Below are 20,772 nucleotides of genomic sequence, written 5' to 3' on the forward strand. Positions count from 1 at the left end.
GATTTGTAACGGCACACACCTGTCTATATAAAGGTCCCACAGTTGACAGTGGATGTCAGAGTAAAAACCAAGCCATGAGGTCAAAGGAATTGTACGTAGAGCTTCGAGACAGGATTGTGTCAAGGAACAGCAAACAGAAATCGGGGCCATGGTCAGGGAGGTGACAAAGAACCCGATGGTCACACAGAGCTCCTCTGTGGAGAGATGGGAGAACCTTCCAGAAGGACAACTATCTCTGCAGCACTCCACCAATCAGGCCTTTATGGTAGAGTGGCCAGACAGAAGCCACTCCTCAGTAAAAAGCACAACAGCCCACTTGGAGTTTGCCAAAAGACACCTAAAGAGGACTGCCCATGAGAAACAAGATTATCTGGCCTGATGAAACCCAGATTGAACTATTTGGCCTGACTGCCAAGCATCACATCTGGAGGAAACCTGGCACCATCCCTACAGTGAAGCATGGTGGTGACAGCATCATGCTGTGGGGATGTTTTTCAGCGGTAGGGAATGGGAGACTAGTCAGGATTGAGGCAAAGATGAACAGAGCAAAGTACAGAGATCCTTGATGAAAACCTGCTCTGGAGTGCTCAAGAACTAAGACGGAGGCGAAGGTTCACCTTCCAAGACAAAGCAGGAATAGCTTCGGACAAGTCTCTGTCCTTGAGTGGCCCAGCCAGAGCCCGGACTTGAACCCGATTAAACATCTCGAGAGACCTGAAAATAGCTGTGCAGCAACGCTCCCCATCCGACCTGACAGAACTTGAGGATGTGCAGAGAAGGTAAGCTTGTAGTGTCATAATCAAAACTCGATGCTGCAACCACTGCCAAAGGTCCTTCAACAAAGTACTGAGTAAAGGGTCTGAATACTTATGTAAATGTGACATCAATTATTTATAAAATTAGCAAACATTTCTTTAAAAAAATGTCGTCATTATGGGGCATTATGTAGATATATTTTTTTTAAATAAGTTTGTAACCTAAAATGTAGAAAAAGTCAACCCTCCTACAGCCCAGAAAGCACTTAACTGTAGAATTTATTCAAAATAACCAGAAAAACCCATGTGTGGGTGTCTACTTCAGTACAAAACTAAAGACCTACACATTGGTTATGCTTCTCTACGGTGATATACACCAACATTTATTGAAAATAAAAATAGATATCAGCTCATAAACAACGGCTCATAATAAACTTTGAATTACACAAGTAGAATAGGGGGAAAAAAATTGTAAATTTATTGGAAATGATAGCAGGGTTACTAAACTTCACCAGGCAGAGCATGATCTTCACCTAAACACATTACTACAGAATTGCTCAATCTTAAATCCCTAACATGAAAAAGCCCCCCCCCACTCCCTTTCTATCTGGGCCTGAAACACACTGCTCCATTCTGCAAAAGGACAGAACTTATACATAATCAAAGCCGCACAATCCCAACCTAAAGCAAGAGGAATCATTCGATCCCCTGGGGCTCCTCTCTCCGAGGAGATATGGTTCTGTCGACACTGGTCTCCATCTGCAGGTACCTCTCAGTCACTGAACAGGACATAACCCACTTCTATACGAATACATTATTTCCATATAACAGACTCATCTGATTGGATATGACTGAGTATGGCGAAGTATGACTCTCAGAAATCTCATTGTGTCATAGCAAATGTCCATACAAATATCAAAATGTGATATCATGATTGCACAAGTTACTTCCTTAAATAAGCTGATCAGAATTCTAAGCTATTATTAGTTACACTGGTCAACAAGTCAGGCGGCATGTAATTACATGCACTACCAAATTGGCACAATTATACCTTGAGAATGGTAAGGTATTTAGGCCTACTTCCAGGCCAGGGGACAGTAGCAAAGGTAAAGTTCCTTCTAAAGCATGTGTATGACAATCGTAGACTCATCTCCAGCCTCCTTCACATCGTCCAATGATGTTTCATTCTCGATGAGGAAGCGATTCCTATAGCAAACCAAGACTGGACAGAAACCAAACTAAACCACCAAACTTGACCCCCGTTATCTGAGACTCCGAGAGCAATTTCTAAAATGTTCAGCTTCCTGTGATCTCAGATTTACCCAAAAAGAAAATAGTAAAGCATATGAGTTTAAAATACTGGCGAATCAAATGAAATGGAAACAAGAAATATCATATGAGAATGCAAAAGGGAAAGGAATACAAAAACAAGGAAAACATAGGCACCAAAAAGCTGTTTTACAAAACACTTAAACTACAACATTTCCCAATGTTATAACAAATATTTAATACAAATCATCCACTTCCATGTACAGCACACAACTCCTGGGAAACATGAACACCCTTCTAGGATGTGTATAGAGAGGAGGGCTGCTGTGAACATGGTGCCAGAGAGTGATGGACGACCTTCTAGGATGTGTATAGAAAGGAGGGCTGCTGTGAACGTGGTGCCAGAGAGTGATGGACGACCTTGTAGGACCTTTGTCGTCATTTGTCTTTTTTCTCAACCTGTGTAGTAGTCTCTTCTTTAGCAGCAGCAGCAGCATCTTCCGCAGACACTTCCTCATACCTGTCAGAGGGGCAGAAAATAAATGTTTTTACAGACACTTCCTCATACCTGTCAGAGGGGCAGAAAATAAATGTTTTTACAGAGACCAGGAAAGACAGGATGAACAAAACGTTGATTTCACTAAGGCACAATTTATTCCAAATTAACATGCTACGTGCTGATACCAAAAAACAACCAATGGGAGAGGAGTGATGATTCCAATGCTGGCCCGGGACTCGGACAAATAGATAAGACACATCTTAGCGGCAGCCCTTGAGATGACTTAAGGGGTATCTGAATCAGACTCAACCAAAGAAACGCACAATACTTGAGAAGATAAAAATGGGTGGGTTTAAACGTCTGGACCAGACAGGACCTGGTTAACTAAAAGGGTTGGGCTTAAACGTCTGGACCAGACAGGACCTGGTTAACTAAAAGGGTTGGGTTTAAACGTCTGGACCAGACAGGACCTGGTTAACTAAAAGGGTTGGGCTTAAACGTCTGGACCAGACAGGACCTGGTTAACTAAAAGGGTTGGGCTTAAACGTCTGGACCAGACAGGACCTGGTTAACTAAAAGGGTTGGGCTTAAACGTCTGGACCAGACAGGACCTGGCTAACTAAAAGGGTTGGGTTTAAACGTCTGAACCAGACAGGACCTGGTTAACTAAAAGGGTTGGGTTTAAACGTCTGGACCAGACAGGACCTGGTTAACTAAAAGGGTTGGGTTTAAACGTCTGGACCAGACAGGACCTGGTTAACTAAAAGGGTTGGGCTTAAACGTCTGGACCAGACAGGGCCTGGTTAACTAAAAGGGTTGGGCTTAAACGTCTGGACCAGACAGGACCTGGTTAACTAAAAGGAGACAGAGGGAGACTGAAAGCCAGGGTTGATGACAGGGGTGGCAGGACAGGAGAGTGGGAAAGGGAGAAGTGGGGAGTACCTGCCTGGGAGAGAGGTGGTGGGTGCTCTGCCGAGCCAGACTGAACACAGCGGAGAAGTAAACAGAGAATGAGTGAATATAAAGTTTGTCTAGTCCGAGACACAAGCAGTGAGAGACAGGAACAAGTCAAAAGTACACTGACAAGGCAGGTTGTCAGTTGGTACGAAGCCTTGGCACTGTCACCTTTGACACCCAGGTCTCTTAGCCTCTCTCCACATATTGTGCCACCCCAAGGTCACATGTTCCCATGGTGATTATCAAGCAAGGACACATTGCTGGCGGGAGAGGTTTGGGGAATGTTTCTCCTCCTTCACCAGCCCAGTCCCAGCACAGGTGGTTGCCCAAGCTGAGTGTCTAAGCACCATTATTTTGGCTAAAAGGCAGCAGTCACCCCTCCACAGCCACAGGGCTGAGAGTAGGGGCTAGCAGGCAGCAGTCACCCACAGGGATGAGAGTAGGGGCTAGCAGGCAGCAGTCACCCCTCCACAGCCACAGGGCTGAGAGTAGGGGCTAGCAGGCAGCAGTCACCCCTCCACAGCCACAGGGCTGAGAGTAGGGGCTAGCAGGCAGCAGTCACCCCTCCACAGCCACAGGGATGAGAGTAGGGGCTAGCAGGCAGCAGTCACCCCTCCACAGCCACAGGGCTGAGAGTAGGGGCTAGCAGGCAGCAGTCACCCCTCCACAGCCACAGGGCTGAGAGTAGGGGCTAGCAGGCAGCAGTCACCCCTCCACAGCCACAGGGCTGAGAGTAGGGGCTAGCAGGCAGCAGTCACCCCTCCACAGCCACAGGGCTGAGAGTAGGGGCTAGCAGGCAGCAGTCACCCCTCCACAGCCACAGGGCTGAGAGTAGGGGCTAGCAGGCAGCAGTCACCCCTCCACAGCCACAGGGCTGAGAGTAGGGGCTAGCAGGCAGCAGTCACCCCTCCACAGCCACAGGGCTGAGAGTAGGGGCTAGCAGGCAGCAGTCACCCCTCCACAGCCACAGGGCTGAGAGTAGGGGCTAGCAGGCAGCAGTCACCCCTCCACAGCCACAGGGCTGAGAGTAGGGGCTAGCAGGCAGCAGTCACCCCTCCACAGCCACAGGGCTGAGAGTAGGGGCTAGCAGGCAGCAGTCACCCCTCCACAGCCACAGGGCTGAGAGTAGGGGCTAGCAGGCAGCAGTAACCCCTCCACAGCCACAGGGCTGAGAGTAGGGGCTAGCAGGCAGCAGTCACCCTCCACAGCCACAGGGCTGAGAGTAGGGGCTAGCAGGCAGCAGTCACCCCTCCACAGCCACAGGGCTGAGAGTAGGGGCTAGCAGGCAGCAGTCCCCCCTCCACAGCCACAGGGATGAGAGTAGGGGCTAGCAGGCAGCAGTCACCCCTCCACAGGGCTGAGAGTAGGGGCTAGCAGGCAGCAGTCACCCCTCCACAGCCACAGGGATGAGAGTAGGGGCTAACAGACAGCAGTCACCCCTCCACAGCGATGAGAGTAGGGGCTAGCAGGCAGCAGTCACCCCTCCACAGCCACAGGGCTGAGAGTAGGGGCTAGCAGGCAGCAGTCACCCCTCCACAGCCACAGGGCTGAGAGTAGGGGCTAGCAGGCAGCAGTCACCCCTCCACAGCCACAGGGCTGAGAGTAGGGGCTAGCAGGCAGCAGTCACCCCTCCACAGCCACAGGGCTGAGAGTAGGGGCTAGCAGGCAGCAGTCACCCCTCCACAGCCACAGGGATGAGAGTAGGGGCTAGCAGGCAGCAGTCACCCCTCCACAGCCACAGGGCTGAGAGTAGGGGCTAGCAGGCAGCAGTCACCCCTCCACAGCCACAGGGATGAGAGTAGGGGCTAGCAGACAGCAGTCACCCCTCCACAGCGATGAGAGTAGGGGCTTGCAGGCAGCAGTCACCCCTCCACAGCCACAGGGATGAGAGTAGAGGCTAGCAGGCAGCAGTCACCCCTCCACAGCCACAGGGATGAGAGTAGGGGCTAGCAGGCAGCAGTCACCCCTCCACAGGGCTGAGAGTAGGGGCTAGCAGGCAGCAGTCACCCCTCCACAGCCACAGGGATGAGAGTAGGGGCTAACAGACAGCAGTCACCCCTCCACAGCGATGAGAGTAGGGGCTAGCAGGCAGCAGTCACCCCTCCACAGCCACAGGGATGAGAGTAGGGGCTAGCAGACAGCAGTCACCCCTCCACAGCGATGAGAGTAGGGGCTAGCAGGCAGCAGTCACCCCTCCACAGCGATGAGAGTAGGGGCTAGCAGGCAGCAGTCACCCCTCCACAGCCACAGGGATGAGAGTAGAGGCTAGCAGGCAGCAGTCACCCCTCCACAGCCACAGGGATGAGAGTAGAGGCTAGCAGGCAGCAGTCACCCCTCCACAGCCACAGGGATGAGAGTAGGGGCTAGCAGGCAGCAGTCACCCCTCCACAGCCACAGGGCTGAGAGTAGGGGCTAGCAGGCAGCAGTCACCCCTCCACAGCCACAGGGCTGAGAGTAGGGGCTAGCAGGCAGCAGTCACCCCTCCACAGCCACAGGGATGAGAGTAGAGGCTAGCAGGCAGCAGTCACCCCTCCACAGCCACAGGGATGAGAGTAGGGGCTAGCAGGCAGCAGTCACCCCTCCACAGCCACAGGGATGAGAGTAGGGGCTAACAGACAGCAGTCACCCCTCCACAGCGATGAGAGTAGGGGCTAGCAGGCAGCAGTCACCCCTCCACAGCCACAGGGATGAGAGTAGGGGCTAGCAGACAGCAGTCACCCCTCCACAGCGATGAGAGTAGGGGCTAGCAGGCAGCAGTCACCCCTCCACAGCGATGAGAGTAGGGGCTAGCAGGCAGCAGTCACCCCTCCACAGCCACAGGGCTGAGAGTAGAGGCTAGCAGGCAGCAGTCACCCCTCCACAGCCACAGGGATGAGAGTAGGGGCTAGCAGGCAGCAGTCACCCCTCCACAGCCACAGGGCTGAGAGTAGGGGCTAGCAGGCAGCAGTCACCCCTCCACAGCCACAGGGCTGAGAGTAGGGGCTAGCAGGCAGCAGTCACCCCTCCACAGCCACAGGGCTGAGAGTAGGGGCTAGCAGGCAGCAGTCACCCCTCCACAGCCACAGGGCTGAGAGTAGGGGCTAGCAGGCAGCAGTCACCCCTCCACAGCCACAGGGCTGAGAGTAGGGGCTAGCAGGCAGCAGTCACCCCTCCACAGCCACAGGGCTGAGAGTAGGGGCTAGCAGGCAGCAGTCACCCCTCCACAGCCACAGGGCTGAGAGTAGGGGCTAGCAGGCAGCAGTCACCCCTCCACAGCCACAGGGATGAGAGTAGGGGCTAGCAGGCAGCAGTCACCCCTCCACAGCCACAGGGATGAGAGTAGGGGCTAGCAGGCAGCAGTCACCCCTCCACAGCCACAGGGATGAGAGTAGGGGCTAGCAGGCAGCAGTCACCCCTCCACAGCCACAGGGCTGAGAGTAGGGGCTAGCAGGCAGCAGTCACCCCTCCCACAGCCTCAGGGCTGAGAGTAGGGGCTAGCAGACAGCAGTCACCCCTCCACAGCGATGAGAGTAGGGGCTAGCAGGCAGCAGTCACCCCTCCACAGCCACAGGGCTGAGAGTAGAGGCTAGCAGGCAGCAGTCACCCCTCCACAGCCACAGGGATGAGAGTAGGGGCTAGCAGGCAGCAGTCACCCCTCCACAGCCACAGGGCTGAGAGTAGGGGCTAGCAGGCAGCAGTCACCCCTCCACAGCCACAGGGCTGAGAGTAGGGGCTAGCAGGCAGCAGTCACCCCTCCACAGCCACAGGGCTGAGAGTAGGGGCTAGCAGGCAGCAGTCACCCCTCCACAGCCACAGGGATGAGAGTAGGGGCTAGCAGACAGCAGTCACCCCTCCACAGCGATGAGAGTAGGGGCTAGCAGGCAGCAGTCACCCCTCTACAGCCACAGGGCTGAGAGTAGAGGCTAGCAGGCAGCAGTCACCCCTCCACAGCCACAGGGCTGAGAGTAGGGGCTAGCAGGCAGCAGTCACCCCTCCACAGCCACAGGGCTGAGAGTAGGGGCTAGCAGGCAGCAGTCACCCCTCCACAGCCACAGGGCTGAGAGTAGGGGCTAGCAGGCAGCAGTCACCCCTCCACAGCCACAGGGCTGAGAGTAGGGGCTAGCAGGCAGCAGTCACCCCTCCACAGCCACAGGGCTGAGAGTAGGGGCTAGCAGGCAGCAGTCACCCCTCCACAGCCACAGGGCTGAGAGTAGGGGCTAGCAGGCAGCAGTCACCCCTCCACAGCCACAGGGCTGAGAGTAGGGGCTAGCAGGCAGCAGTCACCCCTCCACAGCCACAGGGCTGAGAGTAGGGGCTAGCAGGCAGCAGTCACCCCTCCACAGCCACAGGGCTGAGAGTAGGGGCTAGCAGGCAGCAGTCACCCCTCCACAGCCACAGGGCTGAGAGTAGGGGCTAGCAGGCAGCAGTCACCCCTCCACAGCCACAGGGCTGAGAGTAGGGGCTAGCAGGCAGCAGTCACCCCTCCACAGCCACAGGGCTGAGAGTAGGGGCTAGCAGGCAGCAGTCACCCCTCCACAGCCACAGGGCTGAGAGTAGGGGCTAGCAGGCAGCAGTCACCCCTCCACAGCCACAGGGCTGAGAGTAGGGGCTAGCAGGCAGCAGTCACCCCTCCACAGCCACAGGGCTGAGAGTAGGGGCTAGCAGGCAGCAGTCACCCCTCCACAGCCACAGGGCTGAGAGTAGGGGCTAGCAGGCAGCAGTCACCCCTCCACAGCCACAGGGTTCAGAGTAGTGGCTAGCAGGCAGCAGTCACCCCTCCACAGCCACAGGGATAAGAGTAGGGGCTAGCAGGCAGCAGTCACCCCTCCACAGGGCTGAGAGTAGGGGCTAGCAGGCAGCAGCCACCCCTCCACAGCCACAGGGCTGAGAGTAGGGGCTAGCAGGCAGCAGCCACCCCTCCACAGCCACAGGGCTGAGAGTAGGGGCTAGCAGGCAGCAGTCACCCCTCCACAGCCACAGGGCTGAGAGTAGGGGCTAGCAGGCAGCAGTCACCCCTCCACAGCCACAGGGCTGAGAGTAGGGGCTAGCAGGCAGCAGTCACCCCTCCACAGCCACAGGGCTGAGAGTAGGGGCTAGCAGGCAGCAGTCACCCCTCCACAGCCACAGGGCTGAGAGTAGGGGCTAGCAGGCAGCAGTCACCCCTCCACAGCCACAGGGCTGAGAGTAGGGGCTAGCAGGCAGCAGTCACCCCTCCACAGCCACAGGGCTGAGAGTAGGGGCTAGCAGGCAGCAGTCACCCCTCCACAGCCACAGGGCTGAGAGTAGGGGCTAGCAGGCAGCAGTCACCCCTCCACAGCCACAGGGCTGAGAGTAGGGGCTAGCAGGCAGCAGTCACCCCTCCACAGCCACAGGGCTGAGAGTAGGGGCTAGCAGGCAGCAGTCACCCCTCCACAGCCACAGGGCTGAGAGTAGGGGCTAGCAGGCAGCAGTCACCCCTCCACAGCCACAGGGCTGAGAGTAGGGGCTAGCAGGCAGCAGTCACCCCTCCACAGCCACAGGGCTGAGAGTAGGGGCTAGCAGGCAGCAGTCACCCCTCCACAGCCACAGGGCTGAGAGTAGGGGCTAGCAGGCAGCAGTCACCCCTCCACAGCCACAGGGCTGAGAGTAGGGGCTAGCAGGCAGCAGTCACCCCTCCACAGCCACAGGGCTGAGAGTAGGGGCTAGCAGGCAGCAGTCACCCCTCCACAGCCACAGGGCTGAGAGTAGGGGCTAGCAGGCAGCAGTCACCCCTCCACAGCCACAGGGCTGAGAGTAGGGGCTAGCAGGCAGCAGTCACCCCTCCACAGCCACAGGGCTGAGAGTAGTGGCTAGCAGGCAGCAGTCACCCCTCCACAGGGATGAGAGTAGGGGCTAGCAGGCAGCAGTCACCCCTGCACAGCCACAGGGCTGAGAGTAGGGGCTAAGAGACAGCAGTCACCCCTCCACAGCCACAGGGCTGAGAGTAGGGGCTAGCAGGCAGCAGTCACCCCTCCACAGCCACAGGGCTGAGAGTAGGGGCTAGCAGGCAGCAGTCACCCCTCCACAGCCACAGGGCTGAGAGTAGGGGCTAGCAGGCAGCAGTCACCCCTCCACAGCCACAGGGCTGAGAGTAGGGGCTAGCAGGCAGCAGTCACCCCTCCACAGCCACAGGGCTGAGAGTAGGGGCTAGCAGGCAGCAGTCACCCCTCCACAGCCACAGGGCTGAGAGTAGGGGCTAGCAGGCAGCAGTCACCCCTCCACAGCCACAGGGCTGAGAGTAGGGGCTAGCAGGCAGCAGTCACCCCTCCACAGCCACAGGGCTGAGAGTAGGGGCTAGCAGGCAGCAGTCACCCCTCCACAGCCACAGGGCTGAGAGTAGGGGCTAGCAGGCAGCAGTCACCCCTCCACAGCCACAGGGCTGAGAGTAGGGGCTAGCAGGCAGCAGTCACCCCTCCACAGCCACAGGGCTGAGAGTAGGGGCTAGCAGGCAGCAGTCACCCCTCCACAGCCACAGGGCTGAGAGTAGGGGCTAGCAGGCAGCAGTCACCCCTCCACAGCCACAGGGCTGAGAGTAGGGGCTAGCAGGCAGCAGTCACCCCTCCACAGCCACAGGGCTGAGAGTAGGGGCTAGCAGGCAGCAGTCACCCCTCCACAGCCACAGGGCTGAGAGTAGGGGCTAGCAGGCAGCAGTCACCCCTCCACAGCCACAGGGCTGAGAGTAGGGGCTAGCAGGCAGCAGTCACCCCTCCACAGCCACAGGGCTGAGAGTAGGGGCTAGCAGGCAGCAGTCACCCCTCCACAGCCACAGGGCTGAGAGTAGGGGCTAGCAGGCAGCAGTCACCCCTCCACAGCCACAGGGCTGAGAGTAGGGGCTAGCAGGCAGCAGTCACCCCTCCACAGCGATGAGAGTAGGGGCTAGTAGGCAGCAGTCACCCCTCCACAGCCACAGGGCTGAGAGTAGAGGCTAGCAGGCAGCAGTCACCCCTCCACAGCCACAGGGCTGAGAGTAGGGGCTAGCAGGCAGCAGTCACCCCTCCACAGCCACAGGGCTGAGAGTAGGGGCTAGCAGGCAGCAGTCACCCCTCCACAGCCACAGGGCTGAGAGTAGGGGCTAGCAGGCAGCAGTCACCCCTCCACAGCCACAGGGATGAGAGTAGGGGCTAGCAGGCAGCAGTCACCCCTCCACAGCCACAGGGATGAGAGTAGGGGCTAGCAGGCAGCAGTCACCCCTCCACAGCCACAGGGATGAGAGTAGGGGCTAGCAGTCACCCCTCCACAGCGATGAGAGTAGGGGCTAGCAGGCAGCAGTCACCCCTCCACAGCCACAGGGCTGAGAGTAGAGGCTAGCAGGCAGCAGTCACCCCTCCACAGCCACAGGGATGAGAGTAGGGGCTAGCAGGCAGCAGTCACCCCTCCACAGCCACAGGGATGAGAGTAGGGGCTAGCAGGCAGCAGTCACCCCTCCACAGCCACAGGGCTGAGAGTAGGGGCTAGCAGGCAGCAGTCACCCCTCCACAGCCACAGGGATGAGAGTAGAGGCTAGCAGGCAGCAGTCACCCCTCCACAGCCACAGGGATGAGAGTAGGGGCTAGCAGGCAGCAGTAACCCCTCCACAGCCACAGGGATGAGAGTAGGGGCTAACAGACAGCAGTCACCCCTCCACAGCCACAGGGATGAGAGTAGGGGCTAGCAGGCAGCAGTCACCCCTCCACAGGGATGAGAGTAGGGGCTAGCAGGCAGCAGTCACCCCTCCACAGCCACAGGGATGAGAGTAGGGGCTAACAGACAGCAGTCACCCCTCCACAGCGATGAGAGTAGGGGCTAGCAGGCAGCAGTCACCCCTCCACAGCCACAGGGCTGAGAGTAGGGGCTAGCAGGCAGCAGTCACCCCTCCACAGCCACAGGGATGAGAGTTGGGGCTAGCAGGCAGCAGTCACCCCTCCACAGCCACAGGGATGAGAGTAGGGGCTAGCAGGCAGCAGTCACCCCTCCACAGCCACAGGGATGAGAGTAGGGGCTAGCAGTCACCCCTCCACAGCGATGAGAGTAGGGGCTAGCAGGCAGCAGTCACCCCTACACAGCCACAGGGATGAGAGTAGGGGCTAGCAGTCACCCCTCCACAGCGATGAGAGTAGGGGCTAGCAGGCAGCAGTCACCCCTCCACAGCCACAGGGCTGAGAGTAGGGGCTAGCAGGCAGCAGTCACCCCTACACAGCCACAGGGATGAGAGTAGGGGCTAGCAGGCAGCAGTCACCCCTCCACAGCCACAGGGCTGAGAGTAGGGGCTAACAGGCAGCAGTCACCCCTCCACAGCCACAGGGCTGAGAGTAGAGGCTAGCAGGCAGCAGTCACCCCTCCACAGCCACAGGGATGAGAGTAGGGGCTAACAGGCAGCAGTCACCCCTCCACAGCCACAGGGATGAGAGTAGGGGCTAGCAGGCAGCAGTCACCCCTCCACAGCCACAGGGCTGAGAGTAGGGGCTAGCAGGCAGCAGTCACCCCTCCACAGCCACAGGGATGAGAGTAGGGGCTAGCAGGCAGCAGTCACCCCTCCACAGCCACAGGGCTGAGAGTAGGGGCTAGCAGGCAGCAGTCACCCCTACACAGCCACAGGGATGAGAGTAGGGGCTAACAGACAGCAGTAACCCCTACACAGCGATGAGAGTAGGGGCTAGCAGGCAGCAGTCACCCCTCCACAGCCACAGGGATGAGAGTAGGGGCTAGCAGTCACCCCTCCACAGCGATGAGAGTAGGGGCTAGCAGGCAGCAGTCACCCCTACACAGCCACAGGGATGAGAGTAGGGGCTAGCAGTCACCCCTCCACAGCGATGAGAGTAGGGGCTAGCAGGCAGCAGTCACCCCTACACAGCCACAGGGCTGAGAGTAGGGGCTAGCAGGCAGCAGTCACCCCTACACAGCCACAGGGATGAGAGTAGGGGCTAACAGACAGCAGTAACCCCTACACAGCGATGAGAGTAGGGGCTAGCAGGCAGCAGTCACCCCTCCACAGCCACAGGGATGAGAGTAGGGGCTAACAGGCAGCAGTCACCCCTCCACAGCCACAGGGCTGAGAGTAGGGGCTAGCAGGCAGCAGTCACCCCTCCACAGCCACAGGGCTGAGAGTAGGGGCTAGCAGGCAGCAGTCACCCCTCCACAGCCACAGGGATGAGAGTAGGGGCTAGCAGGCAGCAGTCACCCCTCCACAGCCACAGGGATGAGAGTAGGGGCTAGCAGGCAGCAGTCACCCCTCCACAGCCACAGGGCTGAGAGTAGGGGCTAGCAGGCAGCAGTCACCCCTCCACAGCCACAGGGCTGAGAGTAGGGGCTAGCAGGCAGCAGTCACCCCTACACAGCCACAGGGCTGAGAGTAGGGGCTAGCAGGCAGCAGTCACCCCTACACAGCCACAGGGATGAGAGTAGGGGCTAACAGACAGCAGTAACCCCTACACAGCGATGAGAGTAGGGGCTAGCAGGCAGCAGTCACCCCTCCACAGCCACAGGGATGAGAGTAGGGGCTAACAGGCAGCAGTCACCCCTCCACAGCCACAGGGCTGAGAGTAGGGGCTAACAGGCCAAGGCCCTGAACCAGTAGGAGCATTTACATGAACACACAATACTCCAAACAGCACTGGGTGAGAAGAATGATATCAAATCAAATTGTATTTATCACATGCGCCGAATACCACAGGTGTAGACCTTAGTGTACTGCTTACTTACAAGCCCTTAAACAAAAAGGCTTTAAGAAGTGAAAAAATTAAAATAAGTGTTCAGTAAGAAATTTTAAATAAAATATATTGTTGTAATCATGTAAATGATCTTTGAGTCTGGAGGAACAGTTGGATGATGATTGAAGATAGTATCTCCGTCTCCATGCTAAATGATCTTGGAGAGACAGATCATTTGTCAAGCTAAGAGACAGACAACCAATAGCGCCATCTGGTGCTGCATGGTGAATGATTTGATTTGATTTGAAACAGACTAAATGATCACTAGCACTGGTGATGAGGCTGACGCGTGAGCTTGGCTGGTTAAAGAAATGCCAGGATGGAAACAGGGTAGGTGCTATTACCTGAACATCTCAGTCAGTTCTCCTTTCAACAGAGCTACAACCACTGGGAATCCAATACAGACTGGGACCAGGTACAGCAAGGCAGGCTGGGAAGGAAGAGAGAGACAAGACAACCAGTTGGTACCAGCCAAGTCGACATAAAGGTGACCCTTTGACCTGCATGTCATTAGTGTGACCTGGGAATCAGTGCCTCTCACCTGGGCGTGTTTGAAGGTATGCATGACCCAGATGGTCAGGCCCAGGCCAAAGATGTAGGCCAGGAAGCTGGTGTGGAAGTAGGTCCTGGTGTTCTTCTTCAGACTGGAGGGAGCAGAGACAGAACATTACACACGACAGGTAGGGAGAGGGAGGATATGGGCCATGTTCTTCAGACTGGAGGGAGCAGAGACATAACATTACACACGACAGGTAGGGAGAGGGAGGATATGGGCCATGTTCTTCAGACTGGAGGGAGCAGAGACAGAACATTACACACGACAGGTAGGGAGAGGGAGGATATGGGCCATGTTCTTCAGACTGGAGGGAGCAAAGACATAACATTACACACATAACAGGTAGGGAGAGGGAGGATATGGGCCATGTTCTTCAGACTGGAGGAAGCAGAGAGAACATTACAGGTAGGGAGAGGGAGGATATGGGCCATGTTCTTCAGAGTGGAGGAAGCAGAGAGAACATTACAGGTAGGGAGAGGGAGGATATGGGCCATGTTCTTCAGACTAGAGGGGGCAGAGACAGAACATTACAGGTAGGGAGAGGGAGGATATGGGCCATGATAGAAAAGAGTTAGAGCTCACCTGACATCAAAGCGGAGAAGTAAAGCAATGAAGATACCTGAAAAATAACATGTTATATTAACATTAACAGAGTGCTCAGAGCTATCAGAATAAAATAAGGTGTACTGGAGGTGGATCTAATACTGAAGAACTACCATTACCTAGTGGATGTGACAAGCCAATTTGTATGTAAAATTAGACGCTACTGTTGAGGGAAGAGAATGTTTACTTGCCTGGAATGACAATATCTCCCAGGCCCAGCATTGCAAATTGACTGGCGCCCAGACCCTTCTCCAGCAGGTCCTGGGGAAACACCACTGAGATGAAGAGAAGGGGGAGAGAGAGGAAGAAATCGCTGTCACCGTGTCGTCAGATGTGATCTGATTACAGAGACCAATAGAGCACACACACAGTACCTGGCATGAGTATTAAAATGGCGCCGAATGTACAGCAGATGTTTTAAGGGCTCCTGACCAATTCGACCATTTTGTCTGTTTTTTCCCGCTGATCTTAGCTTTATTTGGACCTAATGTTTCAGCCAGTGTTGCCTCACAAAAAAAGAGCTTCTGGACATCACCAACTTTGAATGAAGATTTCTACTTGAACGAGTCGAAGGCACAGGACATACGGTTCACCCCGGACCAGGCTCTAATCCCGACACTCGGAAGAGAAAGGCAATATAAAGGCAGACGTAAGCACAAGAGAGGTGCTGTGCATGTCTGTTAACAGCTGGTGCGCAATCGCTAATATTAAGGATGCCTCAAGATTCTGCCGTCCCGAGTTAGAATACCTCATGATAAGCTGTAGACCATACTAAGACCATACTATTTACCAAGAGAGTTATCTATATATTTTCATAGCCGTCTATTAACCGCCACAAATAGATGCGGTCACTGAGAGCACACTCAAGAAAACGCTCATCCAGAGGCGGCGCTCCTAGAGGCCAGAACGGTAATTTAATGCAAAACAACTGAAATCCGTCTGACCTAAATTCTACCAGCAAAAAATGACTCTTGATCACCTTTGCTTCACACAGAGACGCATACAAAGCTCCTCCTCTCCCTCGATTTGGCTAATCTGATCATAACTCCATCCTCCTGATTCCTGCATACAAACAAAATCTTAAACAGGAAGTACCAGTGATGCGCCCAATACGGAAGTGTTCCAAAGAAACGGATGCTAAGATACAGGACTATTTCCCTAACACAGACTAGAATATTATTCTAAGGACTCATCCGATGGCATTGAGTTTACCACATCAGTCACCGGCTTCTTTAGTCTGTCGACGACATCATTCCCACAGTGACCGTACGTACAGATTACCTCGTACACCTGCACATTAACTTGGGACTGGTACCCCTTGTATATATTCGGCCAAGTTATCGCTACTCATCACGTATCTATTATTACACGTAACATTTTTCTGTTACTTCCCTTCTCTCTGCATTGGGAAGGGCCCGTAAGTAAGCATTTCACTTAGTCCACACCTTTGGTTTGATAGATGTAGCTTTTCACAGGCAGTCTAACTAAAAGTGAAGTGTATGGCTTCAGACATTTACATAACACCCGTTAAAGTTAAACATTAAATACTGTCTATAAAATACTGACTGCAATGACTTTACAAAAAAATACAAAAAAAGTCCCTTTACTCACACTTAATGGGTGCCTCGAACGACTTGGCCACAGTAACCATGACATTGGTGCCAAATACCTACAGGGATAACGGTTGTGTTTGTTTATTCAAGTGAGTCAATACACCCAGCTTAACGCTTTGACAGGCCCGAGAGATTTACTACAAAGCAGAATCAATGAGTTAGCCATCTACCTTGTTTCAACATTTGGATATCTATCAATCGAAATATTTAAGATAAACTTGAAATTGGCATGGTCTAATTGACTCAACCAAAAACACATACCAAAGTTCAGCTTTCTTAATGACCCTGAACATCAATAGTTGTTTATCAAAGTAGCTGGATAACTCATTGATCCTGCTTTGTAGTAAACCCCGCTGGGCTATAACCTGGTAGTACAGTATTGGGGTGATGTGGTAGACTTACCCAGAAGACATCATAAACAAACAGCCCCCCCAGCAGGATGCAGCCAGTACTGATGTTGTTCAGGTGCAGAAGCTCCACCCCATTCAGGGCGAACGCCAGGCCAAAGAGGTTGTTGGCAATCCAGTGCTGGGAAGAACCAAAGAACACATGTTCAAAGAAGAACCAAAGAACACATGTTCAAAGAAGAACCAAAGAACACATGTTCAAAGAAGAACCAAAGAACACATGTTCAAAGAAGAACCAAAGAACACATGTTCAAAGAAGAACCAAAGAACACATGTTCAAAGAAGAACCAAAGAACACATGTTCAAAGAAGAACCAAAGAACACATGTTCAAAGAAGAACATGTTCAAAGAAGAACCAAAGAACACATGTTCAAAGAAGAACCAAAGATCACATGTTCAAAGAAGAACATACACAACACCCACACAGACAGAAGACTAGGAACCATATGTGAAATGTATGCACACATGACTAGGTCGCTTTGGATACAATAGTTTGCTAAATGGCATATAGAAATAATATACGAAGACAAACTCAGATGAACACAACCACAAGAGTATTAAACTGGAGGGAATTTTCTAGGACTAACTATAGGCTTACACCATTACCCTCAAAAAGGCTAAAAACACACACATCCTTAATATACTGTCATTTTAACTGACCTTCTTGAGGATGTACCAGACCCCAACCACAGTGCTGATGACCAGACAGATCATGTCCTTGGTGTCAAACTCATAGTTGACAATCTCTGTTGGAGGGAGGGTAATCAGTGACATATTAAAACACACATGCTTTTACAGTGTATTAACCATATTACTGCTTCTAGCGCTCATAACGTTTCCACCTCACCTTCTTTGGTCTCTCCCGAGCCCTGAGTGAAGAGCAGCTGGTACTGCTTGATGGGAATGTTAGCAGGGAAGATCCTGTTCATGAAGGGACTAATGGACAGATGGGGGGGGGGGGGGGGGCAGAAATGATGTTGAGACTTTCAGGCTATATCCAATGTCATAAAGTGAAAGGAGAAGCTAATAAAGTGATGAAACAAAGCTCTCACCTCATTGTATGAGACAGTGCCAAAATCCCCAGGACAAAAAAATACATTGACAGCAGCAAGTTGATGTACTCTTGAGAGAAAACCTATGATTGAAACAAAACCAATTTAGGACTACTCCACTTAAACAGCACTAGTCTCGCTCACTTTAAAATCAGAGAGCTGAAAAAGGGAATACAGTAAAAGGGAAAATGGGAATACAGTAAAAGGGAAAATGGGAATATAGTAAAAGGGAAAATGGGAATACAGTAAAAGGGAAAATGGGAATACAGTAAAAGGGAAAACAGTAAAAGGGAAAACAGTAAAAGGGAAAACAGTAAAAGGGAAAACAGCAAAAGGGAAAAAGGGAATACAGCAAAAGGGAAAAAGGGAATACAGTAAAAGGGAAAAAGGGAATACAGTAAAAGGGAAAAAGGGAATACAGTAAAAGGGAAAAAGGGAATACAGTAAAAGGGAAAAAGGGAATACAGTAAAAGGGAAAAAGGGAATACAGTAAAAGGGAAAAAGGGAATACAGTAAAAGGGAAAAAGGGAATACAGTAAAAGGGAAAAAGGGAATACAGTAAAAGGGAAAAAGGGAATACAATAAAAGGGAAAAAGGGAATACAGTAAAAGGGAAAAAGGGAACAGTAAAAGGGAAAAAGGGAGTACAGTAAAAGGGAATACAGTAAAAGGGAAAAAGGAATACAGTAAAAGGGAAAAAGGGAGTACAGTAAAGGGGAAAAAGGGAGTACAGTAAAAGGGAAAAAGGGAATACAGTAAAAGGGAAAAAGGGAATACAGTAAAAGGGAAAAAGGGAATACAGTAAAAGGGAAAAAGGGAGTACAGTAAAGCAGAGGTACAGTGTATGTGGGAGATTGTTGGAGTGAATAGCAGTAGATTACTACATTGTAATACTGCAGGAAATATTTCAGGACAAAAACAAGTGATGCAGGGAGGAGGGGGGGGGGGGGGGGGGGGTGATGATGCTCACTTTGAAGAAAAGATAGAGGCCGAAAAGGGTGCAGCTGGCAATGATGGGGAACCGTGCAGCATCTCTGCCTGTGATGGTCTCTGGCATGTCTGAGGAGTTCTGAGGAGAGAGAAACAAAGGTTGATTTGAGTGGACAAGCATAAGCAGCACGCTTCCTAAGTTCCTTCAAAACACACTAAATAATCAATATGCAAAGGGTTATTTTTTTTGGGGGGGGGGGGGGGACACTTTTTTTGGGGTCGCCTATGTCCAATGTGTAGAAAAGCCGTAACTTAGCTTTAAAAACAGCTAAATGGTGTCTCTGCGGCGGCCAACAGGAGGGCCTACCACCTATGAGCCCCATTTTGAATCCGGGAAAAAATGCACATTGCTAAAGTTCCACTTCAAAAGAGAAAGCACTAGAATTGATTGTTTAAAGAGACCATCTTTGTTTCATCACATCACAGACTAATTCATCACAAAATAAGTAGTTAGGTGACTGACAAACTCAGGCAGGTCACATGTTCGTGTCCCACTAGAGATAGGCCTAACTGAATGAAATGAGCAAATCTGCACAGGGAATATAATTAAAAATGGGTCAATGTGGTGCGATGAGCAGCAAGGAACAAGACAGGACTGCAACGGGCGAGCGATTAATCCCATCCAACTCTAAAGACCTCATCTCCAGTAAAATACTAGAGGCCTTTGACTTATCACCATCTGTGCCAGTTTCTTCTTGAGCACAGTCATTGACCCTTATCAGCGTACACCCACCCAGTTCAGTGGGATTCTGGTCCAGGGGCCTTAACCTGTACACCAAACAGACCCACATGCTCATTGATTATGGGCAAAGCAGGACAATGAGGCCCACACCTTGACACTCGGTGCCTAATAACCAGAATGATTTCACACACACAGATGGGAAACATACACGCATAGCGACACTGTCATGACGCATCTTCCAGATTGCCACGAACAATGTGTCAGAATAATAAAAATATCTGACTGTTCTGATCATCAGTTCTAATACTCACTCTGTACTCATAATCGCAACCATTTTCTCCAGCAACCTAAGGACGAAATAAGTACACAGAAAGTCATTAACGGAGTATATTTAAAGGGTATAGTAAGTAATCTATAGTAAGCGCAAAGCGAGATTCTGGATGAGGCAGCAACCAACCACAATTCAACACCACACATGAAACGCTCTTTAGCAGAGTGCAAGTTAGTTAACCACACCACCAGAAAAGTAGCTAGTTTAGTTTCACGCCACTCAAGAAGCCTGTCCTCTCTAATCGGTCATGTCATCAGACAACCAGGTCGTGCATCATCGGTTTCCGTCCACCCACCGACTGAAAGACCAGAAGTGATGGCAGTAAGGACACGTGTAGTTAAGAGAATCAAACTAGGATTAGCATATTCCTACTATACATGGAGCACAGGAGCCTTAGAGAATTTTTTAAAAGACTAGCTAGAATTTAACTTTGAAACAATCTAAACCTATCCCGATTATACACACGCCAAAACAAAATGCTCAACCTTGTACACATCTCAATCACCTGCTACAAGACTTGTCAGTAACACCCTCCTGGCTGAAATGATTCGAAAACATCTTGCGAACTAGCTCAATGTCATGATAAAAAAAATAATATTGGCTACTATCAACAATAAACTAATCTAGTTAGCTAGGTGAGTAAACTACCAGGCAAATAAGATGAACATATGGTGCACTGATAGCCCCAGTCAAGGCATGCCAGTCATTCACTGTAGTTACCTAGCCATGATTAGATAACTGGCTGGCTAGTTACATCATACTGGTCTGGATATGGAACACAAACACTGATTGTGGAAGGTGAGTGACAGCTGGCTAGTGTTTCACGATACGTGTGCACTGGACAGACTGACAGGGGAATGAGGATCATTGCCTCTGTTTATGGCCCAACAGTTAGCTAACAGTGGGAACCTAGCTAGCTGAGTAAACTACCTAGGTACTTACTTGTAAAATTGCATTCATGTTAACATTACCTTGCTTTTGCCGCAGCTAACGGACCGCAGTGCACCGAAGAAGATGGGCAACAGGGCCATGAACACAAGGCTGCCATATGCCAGTGCTGTTCCCTCCGGTGTCGCCACAAACTTGGCCACTGTCGCGTTGACAGCGTCGGTACCATTTGAGTCGGTTGCATTCAGTCCGTCCAGAGCGGGAGGTGAAGTTTCGCTCGGTAAGACCGATTCTTGATTAACATCGGCCATGTTTGCAAGTTGTCCACCAACCCAACGGAGTCGTGTACGCTATTTGCCTGCTATCAAGACAGCTCGTTTCTACTAATGTTGGATTCTCCTTTGCTAAGGCCACGTTTCCTAACTCTGGCAATTGACAAGCCTCTTCCTTGTTTGTTCACTTGTCAATATCGTTTCAAACCCGTACTT

General features: G+C 52.4%; 1 protein-coding gene across 2 annotated transcripts; it reads right to left on the reverse strand.

The window, feature by feature from the left end:
* Positions 1-1,106: 1,106 nt before the first annotated feature.
* LOC129861244 (minor histocompatibility antigen H13-like) lies at positions 1,107-20,751 on the reverse strand. Of its 2 annotated transcripts, XM_055932484.1 has the most exons (13): positions 20,368-20,751; positions 19,377-19,412; positions 18,364-18,462; positions 17,395-17,477; positions 17,190-17,278; positions 17,003-17,088; positions 16,338-16,463; positions 15,934-15,991; positions 14,514-14,597; positions 14,302-14,338; positions 13,705-13,807; positions 13,508-13,593; positions 1,107-2,544 (listed from the first exon to the last, which is right to left on the reverse strand). In XM_055932484.1, the coding sequence occupies exons 1-13, from the start codon at positions 20,593-20,595 to the stop codon at positions 2,463-2,465; spliced, it is 1,197 nt and encodes a 398-aa protein (XP_055788459.1). In that variant the 5' UTR covers positions 20,596-20,751; the 3' UTR covers positions 1,107-2,462. The 2 variants fall into 2 exon arrangements, with proteins under 2 accessions (XP_055788459.1, XP_055788460.1); XM_055932485.1 differs by lacking the exon at positions 19,377-19,412 and having other exon boundaries at positions 20,368-20,750.
* Positions 20,752-20,772: the final 21 nt, after the last annotated feature.

The sequence above is a fragment of the Salvelinus fontinalis genome, chromosome 8 (assembly GCF_029448725.1).
Source record: "Salvelinus fontinalis isolate EN_2023a chromosome 8, ASM2944872v1, whole genome shotgun sequence".
Classification (NCBI taxonomy): domain Eukaryota; kingdom Metazoa; phylum Chordata; class Actinopteri; order Salmoniformes; family Salmonidae; genus Salvelinus; species Salvelinus fontinalis.

Coding starts and splice junctions, on each gene's coding strand:
- LOC129861244 (XM_055932484.1), bottom strand. CDS start 20,595: ATGGCCGATGTTAATCAAGAATCGGTCTTACCGAGCGAAACTTCACCT. Junction 13,594..13,704: donor ATACCTTCAAACACGCCCAG/GTGAGAGGCACT, acceptor CTTCCTTCCCAG/CCTGCCTTGCTGTACCTGGT. Junction 2,545..13,507: donor GAACTGACTGAGATGTTCAG/GTAATAGCACCT, acceptor CCCCTCTGACAG/GTATGAGGAAGTGTCTGCGG.